Consider the following 22931-nt stretch of genomic DNA (forward strand, 5'->3'; position numbering starts at 1 on the left):
GGGAAATTATTGGCAGAGGCACTTGCTGCTTGCTTCTTGTTGCATATGTGTAGTATGTTGATCCGTCCTCTGTCTCCAACTCGCTCTGTGTAGTATGTTGATCCGTCCTCTCCCTCTCTCTGTGTTCTCTCTCTCAATCGATGCCCACTCTCTCTAGCTCACCGAAGTGCCTTACCACCATTGCTCACGTCCGTCGCACATCACCATCGCCATCGCCATCGCCATCGCCATCGCCCTCTGTCTAATGGACTCCTCATTTCTGAGGGATCCTCACCCAATCTCACCTCATCGCTGACCAGCGTCGCACGCCACTGCTAGCGCCACCGCCGCATCCTCACAGGTTCTCTCTCACTCTCGGTCTGTCTGTCTGTCTGTCTCTCTCTCTCTCTCTCTGTGTTTCTCGCTCTCCCTCTCTAGCCTTTGCCCTCGGTCTCTCTCTGTCTCTCTCTCTATATATATATATCTGGTAACATTCACATCTTTACCCAGATTCTTAATTGTGTTATGTTGTTGGAGTTTCAATTATTGAATTCAATTGACAAAAAAGCAATTGTGTCCATTGTTCCCAATTTGAATGTGTTTTTTTTTTATGTTTTGGGTATGGTGTGAAATGGGTAATTGACAATACAATGGAGGGGATTTGGGTATGTACCAAATTGGGGTGTCATCATGTGCTTCTGTTAGCATATGAACTTCATTTTTGGCCTACCCAACTGGGTTTCTCGAGGGATATTTTGGCAAAACCATGTGGACTTGTTCATGCACTCCATGTGTTTGTTAATTGTTTTGAAAGAGACCTATTTCTTGTTATGTGCCTTGAATAGCCTGTTGGATTGTTGGGAAGAGGATTTACTTGTCAAAGGGAAGCCTTTAATTGCATTTTTCTATGATCTATCATGCTTTATCTTAGTTTTCTATTTCAATAAAGTGGTGGTGTGCTACAGAGATGATTCCAAATACCAGTATGCATTTTTCTTTTATAAATATCTATAAATTTTCTGAAACTAAGGTGACTCATATGTGGGCATGTGGGCATCCATCTATTCATTCCTGCAGTAATCTTTCCTATTCATTTTTTGATATGTACAGGTAAAGCATAGTAGAACATCATCCCCATCATTCCCATTTTTTGGTATGTACAGATAAAGTAGAAATTTTGTACGGGCTGAACTTTGGTTGCATTTTTAAGTCATTTGAGATACCTTTTTTTGTTGCCTATCCTTGATCTATGCAATCTTTTTTTGTTTCCTGCTTTAATAATAGGGAATATATTTTCACAGAAAACATCATCGTGATATAGTTTGCCTTTGTTAATTGTGCAACTTTATTCTTGTAATAGACATGATAATAGAGAAGGATCTTCGTGAAATTACTTGTGGGCTCTTGTTATTTTTTTAATGGACAAATTGTATACCCATATTACAGTGTGGAACTTGTAATAATGGAGGTTGTAGGCAATCAGACTTTAGTGCTGATCTGTGAACGAATCTTTCAACTTCCTTTGTGGATTGCATATATTTTCTCTCTTTTATGATGAGTTCAACTTCATCCAAATACACATAGTTGCTCTCTCTCTCTCTCTCTCTCTCATAAAGAATTGAAGTTGTTACTAGAGGAAAAGAGCATAAAGAAGAAGACTTCTTAAAGGGTTGCCTGTTTTATTGATGGTGTGGGTTTAGGTAGACATAACATAAGAAATCCCATTTTGTTTTAAGGTAAGAAAAAGATGGAAAAAGATATCAAATTTTATTACCATAGACAGATTATTGAATACTATGAATTTATTACGTTAAGTAATGAATAAACTTTGAGTATGTAGGAGCGCGAAAGCTCTGTCACAAGAAGAAAAATTGAGAGTGGATTTATTATCTATTTATGTATGGAAAATATATTTTTTTAAGTTAAAATTCTTCCTAAAAATTCAAAGAATAGTTTGTGCAAATATGTGCAATGATAATTTTTGTTGCTGATTAAAAAAAAAGAGTGCAATACAAATTATTCTTTGTCTATTGGTGAATTCAGTGATTTGCTTTATTGTCCAGATTTTCTTCAACTCTACCATACTATCTAAGCTTGACAACACGTAAAAATTCACGTAAGATCTCTTAATGAACATGAATCCTAGTTTGGTTCCACCATACTATTTAAGGAACTTCATATGTAACATAATTTGTTAGATATGGCTTTCTTTTAATCATTTGGATGTATCCATGTAGCACAGAAACATGTTGAAAGGGTATGATAAGGAACTTCTACTTTGAACATCACTAATAATATTTTAGTATAAAACATATCCTTACCCATCTTTGTTTTTTTTTATCTGACACAGAATTTCACACTATGAAGTGTTTATGTAACAGAGATTTACACCATATATCAACATGTTTTAATTATTTGGGTTATTTACATCATAATGATAATGATTTTAAGTTGTTTATTTTTTGTCTTAATTCTGCTGGACAGGCCTTAACCCAACTATTGTCCTTAATGAATTGCCAACTTTGTTCTTCAGGAAATGAAAGATTTGAAAGAATCAGTTTCGAAATCTTATCTGAATCAACTTGAAGAGTTGCAAAATTCATTGGAGATCACACAGAAGGAGTTGGTAGAGGCTCAGAGAGTGTCAGCTGAGCAAAAGCACGGTATGGTGGACCTTAATGAAAGACTTAGTGCATCACTGCAGTCATGCACTGAGGCAAATGAATTAATAAACAGATTAGTTGCATCTTCTTTTCCCTTAGGGATCAAATGATAGCCATTGGACACTTATGGCACGAATTTGATTCGTTTAATTTTTGTATACACTCAATTTCTTCCAGATTCTGTGAGATTTAGTCACATAGATGTATGCTTGTTTTAGTAGTTCTAGCTTTTGATTATGCCAAATTGTTTCAACCTATTTGACATGAAACTTGAGACTATTTCAACAATATGCATAGGGTTGTGTTAGTCTTTCCGAATATGAAATGTATTGTTGTTTATATGATTAGGCAAAGTTATAATTTCTAGCTGGGTTGTTTAAATTTTTTGATTTTTATGGGCAATTGAGTTATAGTAGGCCATTCATAGAGTTACATTGTTTGTTTTGCTGAAAAAATCTAAGGGTTTATATAATCAAAACAATAATTTTCTTTGAGCTGGCCAGGCAATTTTTAATAACTCATGTGAGATCCAAGGTGGCTAATAAGAAAAAGACTGCAGTGGAAATTTTAAAACTATATATCCTTATGTTTGAGTTAAAATTCAATGATCTGACAGGAAAACAATAACAAATTGTGTTGATACAGCAAAATACCATAGGACGTATTTTAAAAACTTCAAATAGTCCTGCTAAATTAAAGAATTGGAGATATGTCAAATAGTTGTCATGCTACATTTATACAACTATACTAAACCTTTTCATAAGGTTATATGGATCCACTATCCCCAAGTGAGAAGGGTGGTGCTGGGAATTTGTCCAATGATATGGATTTTTGTGAACAACATAAGTAGTTCCTTGTAGGGATCCACTATAATCGAGTAGATTGTTGAGCTCTTGTTATAACACTAGGTGTTGCTACGTAAATCTTTCTGAACCAAGGACTTCAATTTCTTTTGTGGCTAATGCTGCTTTATCTATTGAGGGCATTTATTGATAGAGTTTTGTGGGACTTTTGGCCCCATTTTGTCTTTTAGGAAGGCATGCCAAGAACACTTATTCTGGTTACCTTCATTGCTTGACTTTGTTCCTTAATTAGAAAGGAGCACTACTAGAAAAGTCAACTTCCTCTATGTCAACTCTATGTCAACTTCCTCTCCCATCTCTTCTATGTTTTTGACAACCTATCATTGTCTTACTACACACTATTAGTGTCATGTTTTGGTCCTATAATCTATTACCAATTACTTGGAGAAGGTGAGCCACCAGATTAGGTGTAAGATGTTATTAAGAACTCATCAAGCACTTGATGTCATTAGTTTTATAAGTTATGCTTTTTACATTGTTTCATGGGAAAAAAAAAACATTTTTGCTCGTAGTTTTTCGCTGCATGCAAGGCAATTTCTTCACTCATTGTGTTTTTATTTATATTTTAAGAGTTAATATACTTATTAAAAGAAATAATTTAAGAATTAATATAGATCCCTATGTCAAATCTTTAGGTGGTTGTTGCAACAATTGCTTTTGGAATGGGGATTGACAAGTTAAATGTACGAAGAATCATTCATTATGGTTGGCCACAGGTATATTCCTTAGATTTGATGTCTTGGAAATGTGTTGAGTGCTTTGGACTTATCTGAATCCATTTATAATTATTTTATCATTGCTGTTTGCATCCATGCTGATTATTTGTATACTTTTCAGTCATTCGTTGATTCCGCAGCATATACATATATTTCAAAACTTTTAAATTGCCTTCATATTTTAAGTCTCTTAAATTGTGTTACTTCATGTTTCAAGTTTTCTCCACTTTTAACTTTGCATGTTGACTGTGCCCACGTTATCTACTTCCTTCCTTTTCATTTTCGTTTGTTTGATGTTGCAAGCTTCTCATAACTATTTAGTCTGTTTACAGAGTTTGGAAGCATATTACCAAGAAGCTGGTCGATTTGGGCGGGATGGAAAATTAGCAGATTGCAGTGAGTTCCTTCATTCTGTGTTAAATATATTGCAATAAATCTTTTATGGTTGGTAATGACCACTAACATATATATCCTATAAAAGTATCTTTTCCAAAGAACTGGCAACTCAAAATCCTTCCCTCTGCCTATATTTTCAAGCATATATTTGTGTTCATTCAGCAGAGCAGCAGACATGTGGGTAGATGAGCAAGATGGGGAAACAATTGAGCTTGCCTTCAGTAAGAAGAAAATTGAAGCAAGGAAGAATTGGCTCCGACAGTTTGAGGTTGGAAGTTAAATTTCTTTCTTCCATAAAATCTAAGGTGTTCTGTAATTGTTCTTTTTCTAATAACACTTTCTTTGTCTATGTGATTTGCAGCCTGGCACTTACCTTAATCAGAAGGAGAAGCTCATCAAGTACAGTGATTTTGTCAACAAAGAGCTTATATTGTTTTCTATGGCAGATCTTCAACGGTCAATTCCTTCAATGGTTGATGGCCTAAAACCAGGTCAAAGGAAGATCCTTTTCTGTTCTTTCAAGCGCAACTTTGGGAAGGAAGCAAAAGTTGCTCAATTCTCTGGGTATGTATCTGAGCATAACCAGAGTTTGTTTTTGTGTATATCCTAATGTTGTGCTCTTCGTGGGTGCGGTTACACAACGGCCACATTAGTCAATCGTGACAGAATATCTACGAAGGTAAAGACATTTTTTAGTTCCTAATGCATTGTCCCGCAGTCTTGATGGCTGTGCCACTGCCATCCTTCTCACATGGGTTAATATTGCAATGAGAGAGGGGTTGCTGGACGCAGTCAAAATTGTTATGAATTTAGCAATTTGATTCCTGAATTATTTTATTATTTGAACTACTTCTATCTAAAGCAAGTAATGGAAGGCTAAGTTTGCACAAATCCTGATTTTGTGGAACAGGGGTAGTCTATACCGCCTCATCCATAGGGCAGATGCTGGTGAAGTTTTGGACCAAAGGAGGCGCTTACGCATGGCTCTGGATGTGGTTTGTAGTGGGCTTCACTATTATGAACCTTTTCTATTGTTAACACTTGCTGTTGTATTATTAATTTATGATATTGCACTCGATGCAGGCCAAGGGTATTAACTATCTTCATTGTCTTAGCCCTCCGGTAGTTCACTGGGATCTTAAATCTCCAAATATGTTGGTTGATAAAAACTTGGACGGTGAAGGTACATCTATGAATGTTATAATCTTTTCCCTGTTGCTAGTCAAACAACGAACTTGAGCTTTGTCTTATACATTATGCTCAGGTATGTGATTTTGGGTTGTCCAGATTCAAAGCAAACACTTTCATATCGTCAAAATCTGTTGCTGGAACAGTAAGTCTCTCTCTCTCTCTCTCTCTCTGTGCATGAAGTTATATTATTGGACCAGAACATAAAATAAAACTTACTTCTGAGCATAAAGTTATATTATTAGACCAGAACATAAAATAAAACTTACCGATGAGAATGCTAGTCATGCTTACTGACTTGAGCTGGACCTCCATCCCAAACTCTGTATCTAGGTGTCCTGATTCATGAGTAAATTTCTACATGCTTCTGATGCTAAATTGAAAAAGAGCTATGTAAGTGATCAAATCCACCAAGCAACTTCATGCTAATAGCGGCATTCTAATTCAGTCAAACACTTACTTTCATACTATTTCTGTCTACTGTGCATATGTAGTTTTGAGTGTTTCAATTATTATATGATGTACTTATTCAGTTTTCATTTTATTTTTCACATTCATACAATTGTTATCTATGCATTTCTAGTTTTGAGGGCTGAATCTTGGCTAAATGAACTACTGCCCGAATAAATGTTTTTCCATACTGTTATTGTTATTGCTGTTAGTTTTTTTCTCTGTCAAGGCACGAAAAGGACAAATCACAGCTCATTTATATGACAAAGAGTCTTGAATTTTGTTCACAAATAGTATATAATTTTTGATCATCATGCAGGTGGCTTCTGTAGTTTACCTTGTTGACGCGTACGACAAAGAGAGATTTGCAGAGGCCAAAAAGGAGCTGGATGCCCTACATAAAAAAAGAACAACAATACTCAACCTTGTTAACACCAGATGTTCTTTTTTTTGAAATTGATGCTGATTATGTTAAATTTTTGTTGGAATGAATTGTTTTTGGTTTTTGGGGTTTAGAATAAGGTTTTGTGAATCGTTCCTTGTTTTTGGAATCAATGTTGCTGCTGTTGAGTTAGGTGTTGAAACTTGGATATAGAAAATTTTATAATAAGACCTGTTTTGATTATGAATTCGTCCTGTTTTGATTATGAATTCGCTAAATATACAAGTGTATTACTTTCCTGCTTTGGCGACCAATTTATTAGTCGCGGCATCCAAAATAAATTTTTTTCGCAAAAAATTATAATTGCCGACCAAGAGTTTTAGTCGCAAAAAAACATCTATTGCCGACCAAAACAGCTCTTGGTCGTGGAAACTCACTTTTGCCGACCAAAAGTTTTGGTCACGAAATGTGATAATTGGCGACCAAAAAATTTGGTCGCGAAATGTGATAATTGGCGACCAAACTTTTTGGTCGCGAAATGTGACAATTGGCGACTAAGAAATTTGGTCGGGAAAATATCACTTTTCGCGACCAAAGTGTTTTAGCGACAAAATAAATTAGTCGCGGTAATTAAATATTTAGCGACCAAAAATTTAGTCGGCAAATCCAACTTTTGCCGACCAATGAAAATTTTGGTCGCGAATTACTTTTGCCGACCCTCAATTGGCGACCAAACTAGCGACCAAAAATTTTGGTCGCGGATAACTTTTGCCTACCAAAAATAGACTTTTAGCGACCAATTTTTTGTTGCTAAAAGTGTTAATTGTTGTAGTGCAACACTACAACAAAAACATATTTTAGTGACACCATACTAGTGGCATGTTCTTAAAAAATGTCACAAAAAGAATATTTTGTGGCATTTTTTAGAAATATGTCATAGAGCCACAAAAATACAAGGCTCTAGTGGCATTTTAATTAAAAAAAAGTGTCACTTCACTACAACAAAAATGTCACTACAACAAATTTACACTTTAGTGACACTACACTAGTAGCATGTTTTTAGAAAATGTCACAAAAATAAAAATTGGCATTAAATGTTTTAGAAAAATGACATAGAACCACAAAACATATAAGGCTCTAGTGGCATTTCAATAAAGAAATGTCACATCAATTTTATGACATTTTATAAAATAATGACATAAAAAATTATGTTCCTGACATTTACCAACAGATGCCACTAACTTTAGTTGCAATGGCATTTTTTTTAAAATGTCAGGACACTAGGTAGGTGCAAATTACTTTTTATGGCACCTAGGTGAAAAGTGTCATAAACAAATATTTTATAGCTTTTTGAGAAATGCCACTAAGTCAAAAACTTTCCAAGCTTATAATGACATTTTTGAAAAAACAAAAAATGCCAATATATTTTCTAAATTTTTAAAATGCAGTAAATGATTAAAAATAAATGAATTAAACTCAATATACACTACAGGAAAAAGCATATTCGGCGACTAAATTTCCTGACCAAAAAAATTTGGTCGTTGAAAGTATAGCTTTCAACGACCAAAACAACATTAGTTGTCAAAAGTAAAGCTTTTTGGCGACTAAACAATTTTAGTAGCCAAAAGTCTACAATTGACGACTAAAACTAAGTTTGGTCGCTGATTATATGGGTTTTAGTGACTAAAAAATTTTTAGTAGCCCAAAGTAAAGCTTTTTGGTGACTAAAAAAATTTAGTAGCCAAAAGTCTACAATTGGCGACTAAAAATAAGTTTGGTCGCTGATTATATGGGTTTTACCGACTAAAAAAATTTTAGTAGCCAAAAGTAAAGCTTTTGGTGCCAAAAAAAATTTTAGTAGCCAAAAGTCTACAATTGGCGACTAAAAAATAAGTTTAGTCGCCAAAAGTGGTCATTTTTAGCGCGGGAGAACTAAAATCCTAAGGCGGGAATAAAATTTTTTGGTAACCAAAATTTTGTTAGCTGAAAGTGCATATTCGGCGACCAAATCCGATTTTGGTCGACAAAAGTTAAGTTTTTTAGCAACTAAAAATAATTAGTAGCCAAAAGTATAAAATTGGCGACTAAATTTTTTAGTTGCCAAAAGTGGTCTTTTTTTTATTTTGGTAGTAAATAGTTTATTTTATATAAATTATGTTCAATAAACTAATTATGTTTATACATATACTTTTATATTAATATGGATGTATGTTCTATATAATTAATATATGTTGCATATATAATCATGTGGTGCTATAGAAGTATAGTGGGAAGAGTGTGGTGTATAAGGTTTATGGTGCGGAAGGTTGGCGGTTCGAGTCTCTGCAAGAGCGGATCAAATTGTTCTACAACGAATTATCGTCATGAATGGCACTTGATAGCGTCACGAATAGTGCCTACCATGACATTAAAGTGTCATTGAAAGGTTTTAGTCTTGATGGTGTAATGACACTTACAAGTGTCACTAACTCTTTTTTTAATGGCGCTTAATAGTGCCACAAATAATATCTACCATGACATTAAAATGTCATTGAAAGTTTTCAGCCATGATGGTGCAGTGGCACTTGCAAGTATCTACCGTGGCACCGATAGAAGTGGCACTTGTTAAAAATGCCACAAGACCAAAAAATGTCATTAGAAGAATAATTTTGTGGCACTTTCAAATGTCACTAAACTAAGAAAATGTTGTAATGGTTGTTTGGTTGTAGTGTGTCATTTCCAGTTTCATACGCTTATAACATAAACTACGTGCACATAATTTGGTTCTAATATTGCTATCTAATATAGTTTAATTTTATGAGCATGATTCTTAATTTCCTACTATGTTTTGCATGCTTCTTCATTTGCATGCTCATAAGTCTCTAGTTGTCCAGTTAAAATTGTCATGCTAAATATGTTATACTTTTGTAGTTTAATTCACATGTTTATTAGATCTTATATTTGTAGGATAATTTGCATGTTCTGAATTTTTTAGTTTTTAGTTTATGTCGTATGCTTATTATTTTCTAGATTTATTTTCTTGTTAATTGCTAGAATCATTTACATGTTAATTGCTCTACAATTATTTACATGTTTATTGTGTAATAATTTCATATGTAACTCTTATTAATTTTAATTTAATTTTTGCCGTTTTTAGTTTTTTATAACTTGTCTAGTATTTTATTCTTTACTTATTTTGCTATTAATTAGATTGCTAGAAGGCGCTTCTTTTTCATCTCTCTTCAATCACAACTCTATCAAAAGCAAAGAAAAAGTTGAGGGGATAAATTTTTGTCCTTTTTCAATCATTAATTTGCCAAAAGCAAAGAAAAGGTGAGGGATTTTTTTTTGTGAATAATGTGCGCATTATATTTTGTGTGAATTATGTGCGTAATAATTAATGTAATGATTAGCAATTATTACATCCAAAATTTACAATTTTTGTAATTATTTGTTTTGTATTTTGTTGTGTTTTCTGCTAACTTTCTTTATAGGAATACTTATGTAAAAGGAAATGGGAAAAAAAAATGTAAAGCCAAATGAATAGAATTTGGGAGTGAAAAACCCAAAATTTAGACTACTAACCGTTTTTGTTGAACAAAAATATCTAAGCGTGGAAAGAATTTTTTTGAATCATAAGAATCCTAATTTGGATTGGTTAATTTTCTTTATATTTGAAGCAATTTTTTCCCTCGTGTTCTAGTTGTAGTTTAAATTACTTAATTTTATTTGAAGCAAGTTTATTTGCTTGTAAATTGTTTTAGCAATTTTTAATTGCTTGGAAAGTTATGTAAACTTGATTTGTTTTAACCTAATTTATCCCCTGAAAAACTTAATTCTTAATTTGTTTATCATGGATTAGGAGTCAACATATTCTTGAAAGTTTTGTCTAAGGCTTGTTCTCAAGTGGGATCGGTGTGACCCGTCTAGTCTTCCTAAAAACTTTTATGACCATGTTCGATTTTAGGATAAGTGGTGAGATTAATTTTGAATTAAATTTTCAACTTTGGAATTTCTAGTGTTAAGTTTAATTTCTAAAAACACATAATAGTGAAATTTTGTTCTATTTTTCAGAAATGGTAATTGTGATTGATGCTACTACAAATGTTGGTAGGGATCTGAACCTTGGGTCAACTGGTTTGCCAACCCGTATTGTGACCTCTATGGTCAATCCAGTTGTTGTGACCTCTGTGGTTAATCTTGTTGCTACTCCTGTTGTTCCGAAACGACCACTCAACCATCATGAGCGCCTAGAGAAGTTCACTGGAGTGAATTTCAAGAAATGATATCAAAAGATGTTGTTCTACCTGACTACTCTCAACCTTGCGAGGTTTTTTAGCAAAGATCCACCAACCATGGAAGAGAATGAGCAAGACATATAGAAGCTCATGACTCTAGATGTTTGGAGGCAGTCAGACTTCTTTTGTGGAACTATGTTTTGAACGGTTTAGCAAATACACTATTCAAAATGAGCTGTTGGATGCTTTGGACAAGAAGTATAAGACCGAGGATGCTGGGGCAAAGAAATTTGTCGTTAGTCGGTTTCTAGATTTCAAAATTGTAGACTCTAAAACTGTCATTAGCCAAGTCCAAGATTTCCAAGTGATTCTGCATGATATTCATGCAGAGGGAATATTGCTAAGTGAATCATTTCAGGGAGCTGCTTTGGTTGAGAAGTTGCCTAATAGTTGAAAAGACTTCAAGAATTATTTGAAGCATAAGCAAAAGGAGATAACAGTCAAAGAGCTCGTTGTCAGGCTTTGAATTAAAGAAAATAACTTGAAGATATGGGGGATTACCTGTGATGGCAAACATGGTTGAGTATGGCCAGTCCTCGGGGATAAAGAAGAAGCCACCAACTAGCAAAAGTTCAAAGCTGGGGGTTAAAGGTGGTTTCTCCAAAACACCAGTCTACAAGCCATAGGAACCTATTTATAAGTTCACTGGAAAACATTTCAACTGTGGAATCGATAGATATAAGGTGATTGACTGCCGCAAAAAGAAAAAGCCTTACAAGAAGAACCCTCCACTAAACAAAAGTCGGGCCTATATGGTTGAAATGGAGGATCTATCACAAGATGATGATGACAGGCACCTTTCAGCTATCGTCTCTGAGGTGAACATGGTGGGGTCCAACCTGAAAGAATGGTAGGTGGACATTAGGGCTACTCGCCATATCTATGCTGAGAAGAAGATGTTCAACCTTTTGAATCGGTTTCAAATGGTGAGAAGTGGTTCATGGGGAATTCTGTAACCTCAACTATTGAGGAGAAAGGCAAGATGGTCTTGAAAATGACTTCAAGAAAAGAGCTGACTTTAAACAATGTCCTGTATGTGCCGGACATTCGTAAGAACCTTGTCTCGGAGTCTCTCTTAAGCAAGCATGGCTTTCGCATGGTACTTAAGTCCGATAAGGTTGTGTTGACCAAAAGCGGAGTCTATGTCAGTAAAGGGTATATGTCGGGCGGTATGTTTAAACTCAATATAATGACTATTATCCTGAAAATGAATGAAAAAACTTCTTCTTCTTCTGCTTATATGCTTGAGTGTCTTGAATTATGACATGGTAGACTAGGTCATGTGAATTTTGACTTTTTGCATAGACTAATCAAGTTAGATCACATACCATCTTTCAAGATTAATCTAAATCACAGATGTAAAACTTGTGTAGAAGCCAAACTGATAAGGATTTCATTTCATTTTGTTGAAAGAAGTATCGAGCCTTTAGATTTAATACACACATCACTATGCACTATATCTTTACTAATTGTTTTTTGGCGTGTGACGCGAAAACATGCAGTAATTCAATCAAATTGGGTCCGCCACGTTGGAGTGTCACATGTCACGTTTAGGAAAAGTACACTAAGGAGTTTTTTAATTTTTTTTAGAGTGTCACAACATACCCACCACGTTGTCACATTTGAAAAAAGTATACTGTGGAGTTTCTATTTTTTTGGGAGCCTCACATCATACCTACCATGTTGTTACATTTGGAAAAAGTACACTAAGGAGTTTTTTTTATTTTTTTTGGAACATCACATAATACCTATCATGTTGTCACATTTGGAAAAAGTACACTAAGAATGAGTAAAAATTTTGGAGTGTCACATCATACCTGTCACGTTGTTACATTTAGAAAAAGTACACGAAGGAATTTGTAATTTTTTTGGAGTGTCCCATTGTTAGAATGTCACATTAATGCCTAACACATTGGAGTATCATACCATACATGTCACACATTTCAAAAAAAAAAACAAATTTCCCTAATTAACTAGTGAGGGTATATTTGTCTAACTAATATCTATCCACGTTTGAAAAATAACTTACTGGTCACACACTACACCTAATAAGGACTCCTCAATCAACCATTTAAAATGTGAGACTAAATGGTACAGAAGTTCCAAAATAAGACTTTCTAATAACAAAAATGCTAGAAGCCCCAAAAATTCTACCAAAAGTTTTACTAAATGTCTCACATAGATGTGGGACCCACATGGAACCCACATTGTGAGACATTTGATAAAATATTTACCCATGTGAGACATTTGATAAAACTTTTGATAAAATATTTAAGATCTCTATTATTACTCTTCTAATAAATTTCCCTCAAATTTTTGACACTATTATTAGCTTAGGCGTAAAAGTAAGACATGAGTTAAATTTTAGCAAACAAAGATAGAGGGCAATTGTTAAAAAAAATGCAAATGGTATCATGTAAGACTATATTTTAGGATCCGTTGGGAATTTTTTTTATTTTAATTAACTTTTTAGTTATTTGGCTATTTTAACGTTATTAAAAAAGTTATGTTTGCGATAAAAATAAAATAAAAAAAAATTATTTGATAGTTGTGAGAGAGATAATGAAATAATTATACTTTGGATGTAATATTTTGTGTTTATTTAGGATGATTTAAATAAGTATATTTTTTATTTTTTTATGAAAAGATATACAGAAAAGTAAAAAAATAATGTGATCAAAATAAGTATACTTATTTAGTTGATGCCAAAGCCTATTTTGCCTTTATTAACTATTTTAACCAAAAAAACCACCAACCCAACTTCTCAATCAGCTAATCTTGTTTGGTTTTGAAATTCAAAAACTATTTTTGTGTTTATTAACTATTTTAACCAATTACTCTCATTCTACACATTTAATGAATTTTTTTAATTACATTTTTATCCTAAAATAAAAATACCAAAATACTCTTTTATCTTCCACATCCAAGACCCTAATTTCCAAACCACCCAAAAATTTCTAACCCTAACTAATCACCGCACTACCGCCAACATCCTCCCTTGACCACCTCAACCATTCTCTGTCATCTCTGTCACCTCGTGATAGCCCATCCTTACAACCCCTACTGTTGCGAGCTCCGCTATTACGATCGCGCCTTCCATTAGCCGTGTACACGTGCGAGAGAGAGGGAGAGAGGGAGAGGGGTTGGAGGTCACAATAGTGGTGCTGATGGATGGAGGTAGGGGCGGTTGACATTAGTAAGAAGTAGCTGGGCAATGACGATGAAGGGTGAGGAAGTAGGGTTCACTAGATGTAGATGGCGACTGAAGAAGGTGACTGAGAGTGAAGGGGGTTTGGCAAATGGTGACCGTGAGGGGAGAAGGTGGTGTTGGCACCGGCGTTGTCACTGACGGTAGAGGTGGCGACAGTAGCTGGTTAGGATTAGAGATTAGGGTGTTAGAAGAATGAAAAAGAGGATATTTCTAGTATAACGGGTTGTGTACTGTATAAAATATTTTTTTTTTTAAATTCGTGTGAACTGAGATATAATGTGTACAGAAATGAAAGGGTGTGTAGAAATAAAATTTCTCCATAGACCCATTACTGAAATGTGAGATTTTTTAATTAGACTAAAAAATGTATTGTTGTGAATGCAGGCGCCAGTATTAGTACAGTGACACATATGGTGGAAGAAGAGATGATGGTGATAATGTGGGCAGTGGTCTTTAAAAGTTTCGTAAAGAGGTACAAAAGAGTGGATACAAAGATGTGCATGTGATGTGGAACATGTTGACTACTCCTCATCCTCGTCCTAAGCCCACCAAGAGAAGATCCTACTACAAGCTTCTCTTTTGGTCTAATCACAAACTCACTCCCTCCTCTCTCTCCCCTTTTTCTTGAAAATCAAAATGCTTTTATCATAAAACTTAGACAATACACATACTATATACGTACATATACATACATAGTATATACACACATTAAGGGGTTGTTTGGGATGACCTAAATATGTCTATTTTTTATTTTTTTACGAAAAGATATGCAGAAAAATAGAGAGATGATATGATAGAAAAAAAAATTAAAAGATAAATTATTTTGTGTATGTCAAACTTGGCCAAAGATAAATAAGATAGTTTCGCTTTTCCATGCATACCAAAAAAAAAAAAAAGTGTAAATATTGTACTAGTTGTATGCATGTACTTTATCATAAATGAGGGTGCCTCAGTTTTTGTCATGTGAAAATTTGTAATGTGTGTGATAGCATTTGGATGAAATTGTGTGATACTAATCTTTGCTTGGCCTCACTTACTTCTCAGTAGTCAGTATCACTCACTCAACAGTATTTGACATTTTGGTAGGTATCTAATTGACACTTGTACCAATGATATGAAATCCTTCAAAAAACAAGTTATTTTTATAGAAAACTAATACAAAATCTACCATTATTTTTCATAGAAAATTTATACAAAATTTACCACCAGAATGATGTGGGTAGTGGTGATATTTTCATAATTAATATTCATTTTAAGGTTTTTTATTTTAAAATAATAAGTTCACAATGCAACCACATCATTGTATATAAATTTTTTTTTGTATGTTTTTCAGTTTGTAAAGCATTACTCTAGTATAAATTATTCTAAAAATCAAATTACAAGTGCCCGTAAGACTTTTACTTTAAGGCCAAGCCACTTGTATTCTAAAGTGGGATCATAACATTATGGCAAATATACATATGCATAATTAAAAAACAACAATAATTTTGTGTAGATTTGCAAAATATTTGCTTAGCAAGTTCAACAGTATTTGACACTTTTTTTTTTTATCAGTAAAAAAAAAAATTATTGATAAAAAAAACAATACACATGTCAAACTCCATATACCAATACCAATGATACTTTATCAAAAACAGTATTTGACACTTTAGTAAGTATCTAATTGACACTTATACCGATGGTATAAACTCCCAAAAAAATAAAAAAAAAAAGTTATTTTTATAGAAAACTTATACAAAATCTACCATCATTTTTTTATAGAAAACTTATACAAAATTTACTATCAGAATGACGTGGGTAGTGGTGGCATTTTCGCAATTGATATTCATTTTAAGATTTTTTATTTTAAAGTAATAAGTTCACAATGCAACCACATTATTGTATATAAAATTTTTGTATATTTTTTTGGTTTTTATAATATTACTCTAGTATAAATTATTCTAAAAATCGAATTACAAGTGCACATAAGACTTGTATTGACAAGGCCAGGCCACTTGTATTCCGAAGTGGGATCATAACATTTTGGCAAATATACATATGCATAATTAAAACACAATAATAATGTTGTGCAGATTTGCAAAAACGTTTGCTTTTTGGCTTAGCAAGTTGAACACTTGGGCCATAAATCTAATTTTTAATTTTTTGGAATAATAGTCTCAAGTTTTAATCTTTTGAAGCTACAAGGACAATAACAATTTGAAAGACTATATTACCGTAATTATCTGTTTATTTATTTACTATTCTACCTATTTGTCCACAATATTACCTAGATGTCCACTTGTTTGTCCAGTGTGTTGCCCATGTGTCCACTTGTCTATCTACTCATATCACCAACACCACTATAGGCTACCATCACCCATTGCCGCCAATTACCTTCGGCAAGGTGACTATTTTGACAACTAACAGTGGTATAGCGGCAGTGTATAAAAAAAAAAAAAAAAAAAAAAAATTGCCTTTCAAAATAATAATTTATTTTTTTCAAAAAACAATTTCATTAATCTTTGATTTTACAATCGACGTGAAACAATCCTTGAACTTAGGCTCCGTTTGGAAAGAAAAAAGCCAGGCTTTTTTGGCTAAAATAGCCACAAAAAACAAAATAGGCTATTTTAACCACAAAAAACAAAACATCAAATCCAACCCATAATCATTACAATTCTCTCTCACAAAAAAAGCTAAAAAACCCTTCCCAAATCAGGCTGAAATAGCCCAGGCTAAAAAAGCCAAAAAGCCAAAAAGCCAACCCACTTCCCAAACGGAGACCCTAGAAAATGAACTTCTCAATAATTTTAAAACATCTCCACCAATACTCACTTAAAAAATTAACATAAAATAAAATTTGCTTGTACAGTCCATATGTATTGTTTATCACTTCTCTTTAGATTTGTCACTCACACAGGTGATATCATTAATTAGGTGTATCGAATGTTTGAAGAATTTTAAATATATATTTTTTTTTTCATAAAATATTTTCAATTGTCGTACCATTTCTTAAAATATTAAATATTTAGAGATAAATTTGTTTTTAGAAAAAAAGACAAAAAAAATCCCGACCCGGTATCTGACTAATCAACACACTTGCTGAGTTGGCTGCCAATATTGGGAAAAAATTAAAAATTAAAAAGAATTAATAAATTAAAAACACACTTGTACAGTCCATACACTACAAGAATCTACACATTTGCCGACCACTTTTGTCGACCAAAAAAATTTTGGTCGCAAAAAAATGTCATTTGCCGACCAAAAGTAAATGTTGTAGCTAAAAATTAATACTATTACCGACCAAAATTTTTGGTCACAACTAAGTAATTTTTTGCGACCAAATTACCGAATTGGTCGCCAAAAATATGGGCAGGAGAATGACATTTAAAAGGGAGCTGTGTATGTTATTTTTGCGACTAAAAAAATTTGGTCGCTGATACCAAAACGACGTCGTTTTGGTATCAAAATTCATTAGCCGACCATCAGTTTCGTAGGGGAAAACTTCACTAATTCAAACACACATAAATTATGCTTACGCGCCTCTTTCAGACCTCAGGCGAATTCGATCAAAAGCTCATTCGCGCCAATCATCTGACCTTACCATCAACCTTGCCGTTCGCCGTCAGCGCCTCTCCACCGTCTGCGCCTGCGTCCCTCTTCGCCATTTCTGTCACAAACCCTTGGGGATTTCTGATTCATCTAGGTATTTTTTTCAACTTATAATAGTTTCTCTCCGTTTATATCTCTGTGTCTCATTTTCTCTTTGATTCCTCATACTCGTCTTGTTCTACAATGTCTCACCCACCAGGGCCCTCACCATAGCGATTTGTCGGGGCATCTTCAACTCGCCCTAAAATCAATTTCAGGTATAAATCCTCTGTATCACTCTCATGAACTCAGTCTCTGCCTGTGTCTCCCTCTCACTGTCAATGTTTGTGTTGATGTTTGCTACTGGGATATGTGGATTATAAGATTTCGTTATGTTGTTTGTGAAGTCCCCCAATCTGTGATGTTCTTGCAGTGTTTTTTTGCCCCTATTTCTTTTAAGTATCCCTGTTTATATTGGGAAATATACTTAATGAGAATAAAATTTCTTTGGGTGCTTTTGTAAGTTATTTGGAATTTGATTTCCGAACAAATTAGTTGGTTAATAGATTATAAATTCCTGAGATTTTTAAAGTACCCTTAAATGAGCCACAAGCTGTACAAGGACTTACCGTGCATACCATCCTTTAGAAGTTGGAGTTGATTTTTTATGAAGAGACAGGGTAGCACATCTTATTTTAGCCAAGTTGGACTTACCATATATGCTCATCATTTTTCAGTTTGAAGTTTCTTTCCCCATTGTGCTAGCAAGTTCACAGTCATGTTTACTCTTAAGGGAAAGGATAATGGTCTAGCTAATACCGTGGATCTGATTTTTTTTCATACCATGGGATGTTGGATGGATTTATATTTATTATGAAATTACAGTACTATGTTTAGTAAGAGTTGGGATGGAGGAAAGTTAATCCGACGAGTACCTGTACGAAATTAATTATGCCGAGGCACTGAGAAATTTAACCCATGATTTTGAGGGAGTATTAATCTGTCCGCACAACTAATCCCCTTATTGGTGAATCAAATGTGAGACATTACAACATTAGGAGACAAATCCTAAACATATGGGGTCTTATGTTTTTTAGTTTAATACCCTAATCCTGACACAATCATGTCGAAAAGGGTAGAATATGTATATGTTTATCTTTCATCTTCAATGTTGATATGTACAAGATGTTTTGAAGCTTTAAGTTTTCAGCCCTTGAACTACTTATCAAGTTTTTATATTGTTCATCCTATAATTGCTAAGAAAGGCTTGCAAATTGCTTTCTAAATTTGCAAAGATATTTTTTCGTAGGCAAAAAAAAATGAAAACAATATAAAAGCAATGAGACTTTTCAAACTTCAAAAACAACAAAATAAAAAGGATAAATTACGCACAAGTATTCCTTGTAGTTTGCTCTCTGTAGTTTTAATTGACTGAATTTTAATCCCAGATTTTGAATTATGTGTCATTTTGGTCCAACTAAAAATAGAGGTTAAGAAACATTGGATGGAAAATTAGCATGTCATGTTATTGGTTTTCAAGGGCAAAATAGACATTTCATTCTCCCCTGTCTTACATCTCCTTCCTCACTCACAAACAGAGCCACCAACCCACCACTGTTCCACTGCCATCAGGAGCCGGCAACCAAACAACAATCCCAACATCCATTTTATATCTACAAGACATCATAACTATCGAAAATTATAAAACAAAATCCAATTTCCATCCCTAACATAAAAATCACAACACAAAACAAAACTAAAGATGAAAAGTATGAGATACCTTTGCCAATTATTTTCAAAAATATTATTATTATGTAGCCCTCTTTTGGATCCCAGAAAAATGTTGGCTTATGTGTCTCATGAAGAGCTTTGGGAAGACAATTGTAGCAAGATTTAATATATATATTATGAGCCATTACTTAACATCTCATTTGGGTCATCTAGAAAAGATATATAGTTATTATTTATGGCGCCTCATAAATAAGAGTTCAACTTATACCATTCTGTCATGCTCAGAACCGGATTTGACATATATATTTATTTATTTGTATTTTTCATAGCCAGTCATAATCTCGTGCTCTTGATTGGTTGTTTTTTATTTTTATTTAATGTGTCGATCTTCATTTCTTAGTTCAAAAAAAATGATACGAAACATGATACCAGCAAATTAAGTGTAATGAAGATAAAACACTATATACATATTACCTATTAACCTCTTGTAAACTCTCTCTATTGTGAGTGGGAGTTTTGTACACTTACAAAATAATTAGCATATAAGTTTTTCGGCTGTGAAGCTGTGACTTTTAGGAAATGATTGCATGGGTAAAAAAATAATAATAATAATAATATATAAAAGAAAAAAAAGGAAAGAAAAACTATTAGCCAGCACCAATAATTGGAACGAACACTAAATAAATAGTTGAGATGAAAAATCAACATATGAAGCATTAAAGTAATTAGTACAAAAACAATTTTAAAAATGTAATTTTCATAATTAGCTGCTGAATTCAAATGGGTGCTCATCAAGTGCTCGAAAAACAAAATCAAATGGGGTAATGATTTCCACAATAGTAGGTTGTTTGGCACAAAGAAGTTATCTCATATTAAAAAATATTACAACCTGCCCATTAAATTATTCCCAAAAATATTCAAACAATAAACAGTCTTCATACTAGTTTCACCACTGGTATATGTTTGACTGTGCTGAATGGATCACAACCTGCCCATTAAATTCTCCTTCCATCCTTCATTTCCTGGGCCATTCTAAAAATTCCTCTCCTCTTACCTCTATTCAAATAGGAACTCAAATATAAATTTATTGAGCAATGTGTTGTTCCAAAGAAACACAAAAACTTGTGTAAAAAGAGATTGGTATCGTCATAGATTCATTTGCCAAAGGCACAATAAGGAAAATGTGTTGTTCCAAAGAAACACTTGGTAGTTTGTTCTACAGTGTTTCCAGCTCCTCCTTCCTCCTCTTCCTCTTCTTCTACTTCACTTCCATTTTTCTTGCCAAACTCTTCCACTATTGTGGCAGTCCAATCTTCCACTATTCTGTTCTGCTGATCTGTTTCCCCTACTGTAGTGTTCCTCTGCTATGTTGATCCATAAAATAAAATAATAAAAAAAAAACTCAGATTATTGCTGCAACTGCTAGTCTGTTAAAAAGAGGGTTTGAGGGTTGAAGCTGTTAGTCCTGCTAATAGTCTGCTAGTCTCTAATAGTGTTGCTGATCTGTTAGTCTGCCAATATTCTTGGAATTAGTCTTCCATTGAGTGTAGCTGGCTGCTTTTGTTGGGCTACTTGAACTAAAGACCTCCAAACATTAATGGAGTATAGTCTAATTATATTAAATTGATGAGATATGTTGTATGTTTTCCAAATTAATAGTGTAATTTATTTATTTAAAAACAAATGTTGTTCATGTATGTAGAATCAGCTCTTTTACTCTTGCTGATTTTCAACTTTTGGCAGCGTTAGTTGGTTTGATTGTGCTCTGCAGTGGCTATTGGCTGTTTTGTTTGTTGGTTCTGTTGCTTCGCTTTGTTTGTTGGTTTCTCACCAACTGAAGCTTGGAGCTTGTGCTAGCTCCAAGCTCCTCTTTATTGAAGGATCTTTTCATACTTTGGTTGTATTCATCAATAAAGTTTTCTTTTGCTTATCATTTAGCTAACGAATATTTGTTACGGTATCCATGTTAGCATTGTTCTTTTGATTGCTTTGTTTCATAAGTGAAACATAAGTTGTTTCATTTGGTGGGGAATTGTAGATCCCTATTTGAATAATTCTTAATGTAGCAAGCATTGCATGCTTGTAGGTTGCTTAATTTAGTTTATTTTATTTTCATTTTTGTGAATCTCTCCTTCCCGTTACTGTTAGGAAATTTCATTTTGTAGTTTCTAACACTTTCTGTAATATTATGTAGATTAATTATTGTAATGGTTGTCTTTAACCTTTCAGATGGCCCAAATAGACAAGGATTGGATGACAATAAAAAATAGATTAAGTAGTAGGGAGTATCAAGAAGGGGTGAATTCATTTATTGAATTTGCGATGAGAAATGTAGGCTTGGAGAATAAGCTTCGGTGTCCATGTATTGATTGCTTGAACGACAAAAAACATACGATCCACGTTGTTAGGATTCATTTGATTCGAAGAGGGATATCTCTTTCTTACAAGACCTGGGTGCACCATGGGGAACTTGTTCCCTTGTTTGAACCTCACATACCGAATTCAGGTCACCATGACATATATAGTGAAACTGTAGGGGAAGATCAGGATGACGGGGATGATTTGCCGACTATGTTGGAAGAGGTTTGTAGGGGTTTTGCAATGGATGATGAAGGGGATGAATTACCTACTACTTTTGAGAGTGTGGATGGGCGAAACTTTGATAAGTTATTTGAAGATGCTCAACGTAAACTATACCCGGAATGCACAAGGTTCACAGTGTTGTCATTTATTATTAAGATGCTTCACATTAAGGTGTACAACAAGTGGAGCAATAAGTCATTTGATATGGTTATGAAAGTTTTCAAGGACACTCTACCTGAGTGTGATGAGACTGTTCCATGGACCATATATGGTGCGAAAAGATTCTTACGTGACTTGGGTTTGGGCTACGTTCCCATTCATGCTTGTAGGTATGATTGTGCACTATTTTGGAAGGAGCATGCACATCTTCATAATTGCCCCAAGTGTAAAGAGCCTAGATACAAGTTGGACAACGGAAAGGGTAAGAAGATCCCTCACAAGATTTTGAGGTACTTTCCATTGACACCAAGATTGAAGAGATTGTATATGTCCAAGAAGACCGCTACAGATATGAGATGGCATAAGGAGAAACGTGTGGATGATGGAATCTTGAGGCATCCAGCTGATGCTGAGGCATGGAAAGACTTTGATCGACAACATCCTATGTTCGCCATGGATCCACGAAATGTAAGGCTAGGGCTCGCCACTGATGGTTTCAATCCATTCGGAAATATGAGCACTTCATACAGTATGTGGCTTGTTATCCTAATGCCTTACAACCTCCCACCATGGAAGTGTATGAAAGAGCCTTTCTCCATGATGTCATTGCTTATTCCTGGACGATCGGCTCCTGGAAGAGATATTGATGTTTACTTACGGCCATTGATTGAGGAGTTGAAGGAGTTATGGGGGGATGGGGTGCGAACTTATGATGCGAAAAACGAAGAGTCATTTAGAATGCATGCTGCACTGATGTGGACCA

The 22931-nt window shown here is 34.1% G+C and overlaps 1 protein-coding gene across 2 annotated transcripts; it reads left to right on the forward strand.

Annotated features, from left to right (window-relative positions):
- Positions 1 to 4116: 4116 nt before the first annotated feature.
- Positions 4117 to 6880, forward strand: LOC114305717 (DNA topoisomerase 2-like). 2 transcript variants are annotated; one of them, XR_014365541.1, is made up of 6 exons: positions 4117 to 4221; positions 4979 to 5181; positions 5528 to 5612; positions 5701 to 5800; positions 5882 to 5950; positions 6575 to 6880. XR_014365541.1 is itself a non-coding variant. In XM_082922849.1 (6 exons), the coding sequence occupies exons 1-6, from the start codon at positions 4168 to 4170 to the stop codon at positions 6707 to 6709; spliced, it is 585 nt and encodes a 194-aa protein (XP_082778975.1). In that variant the 5' UTR covers positions 4117 to 4167; the 3' UTR covers positions 6710 to 6756. The 2 variants fall into 2 exon arrangements, 1 of the variants encoding a protein (XP_082778975.1); XM_082922849.1 differs by having other exon boundaries at positions 5701 to 5739; positions 6575 to 6756.
- Positions 6881 to 22931: the final 16051 nt, after the last annotated feature.

This window comes from Camellia sinensis, chromosome 4 (assembly GCF_055761805.1).
Source record: "Camellia sinensis isolate YWXY chromosome 4, ASM5576180v1, whole genome shotgun sequence".
Lineage (NCBI taxonomy): Eukaryota > Viridiplantae > Streptophyta > Magnoliopsida > Ericales > Theaceae > Camellia > Camellia sinensis.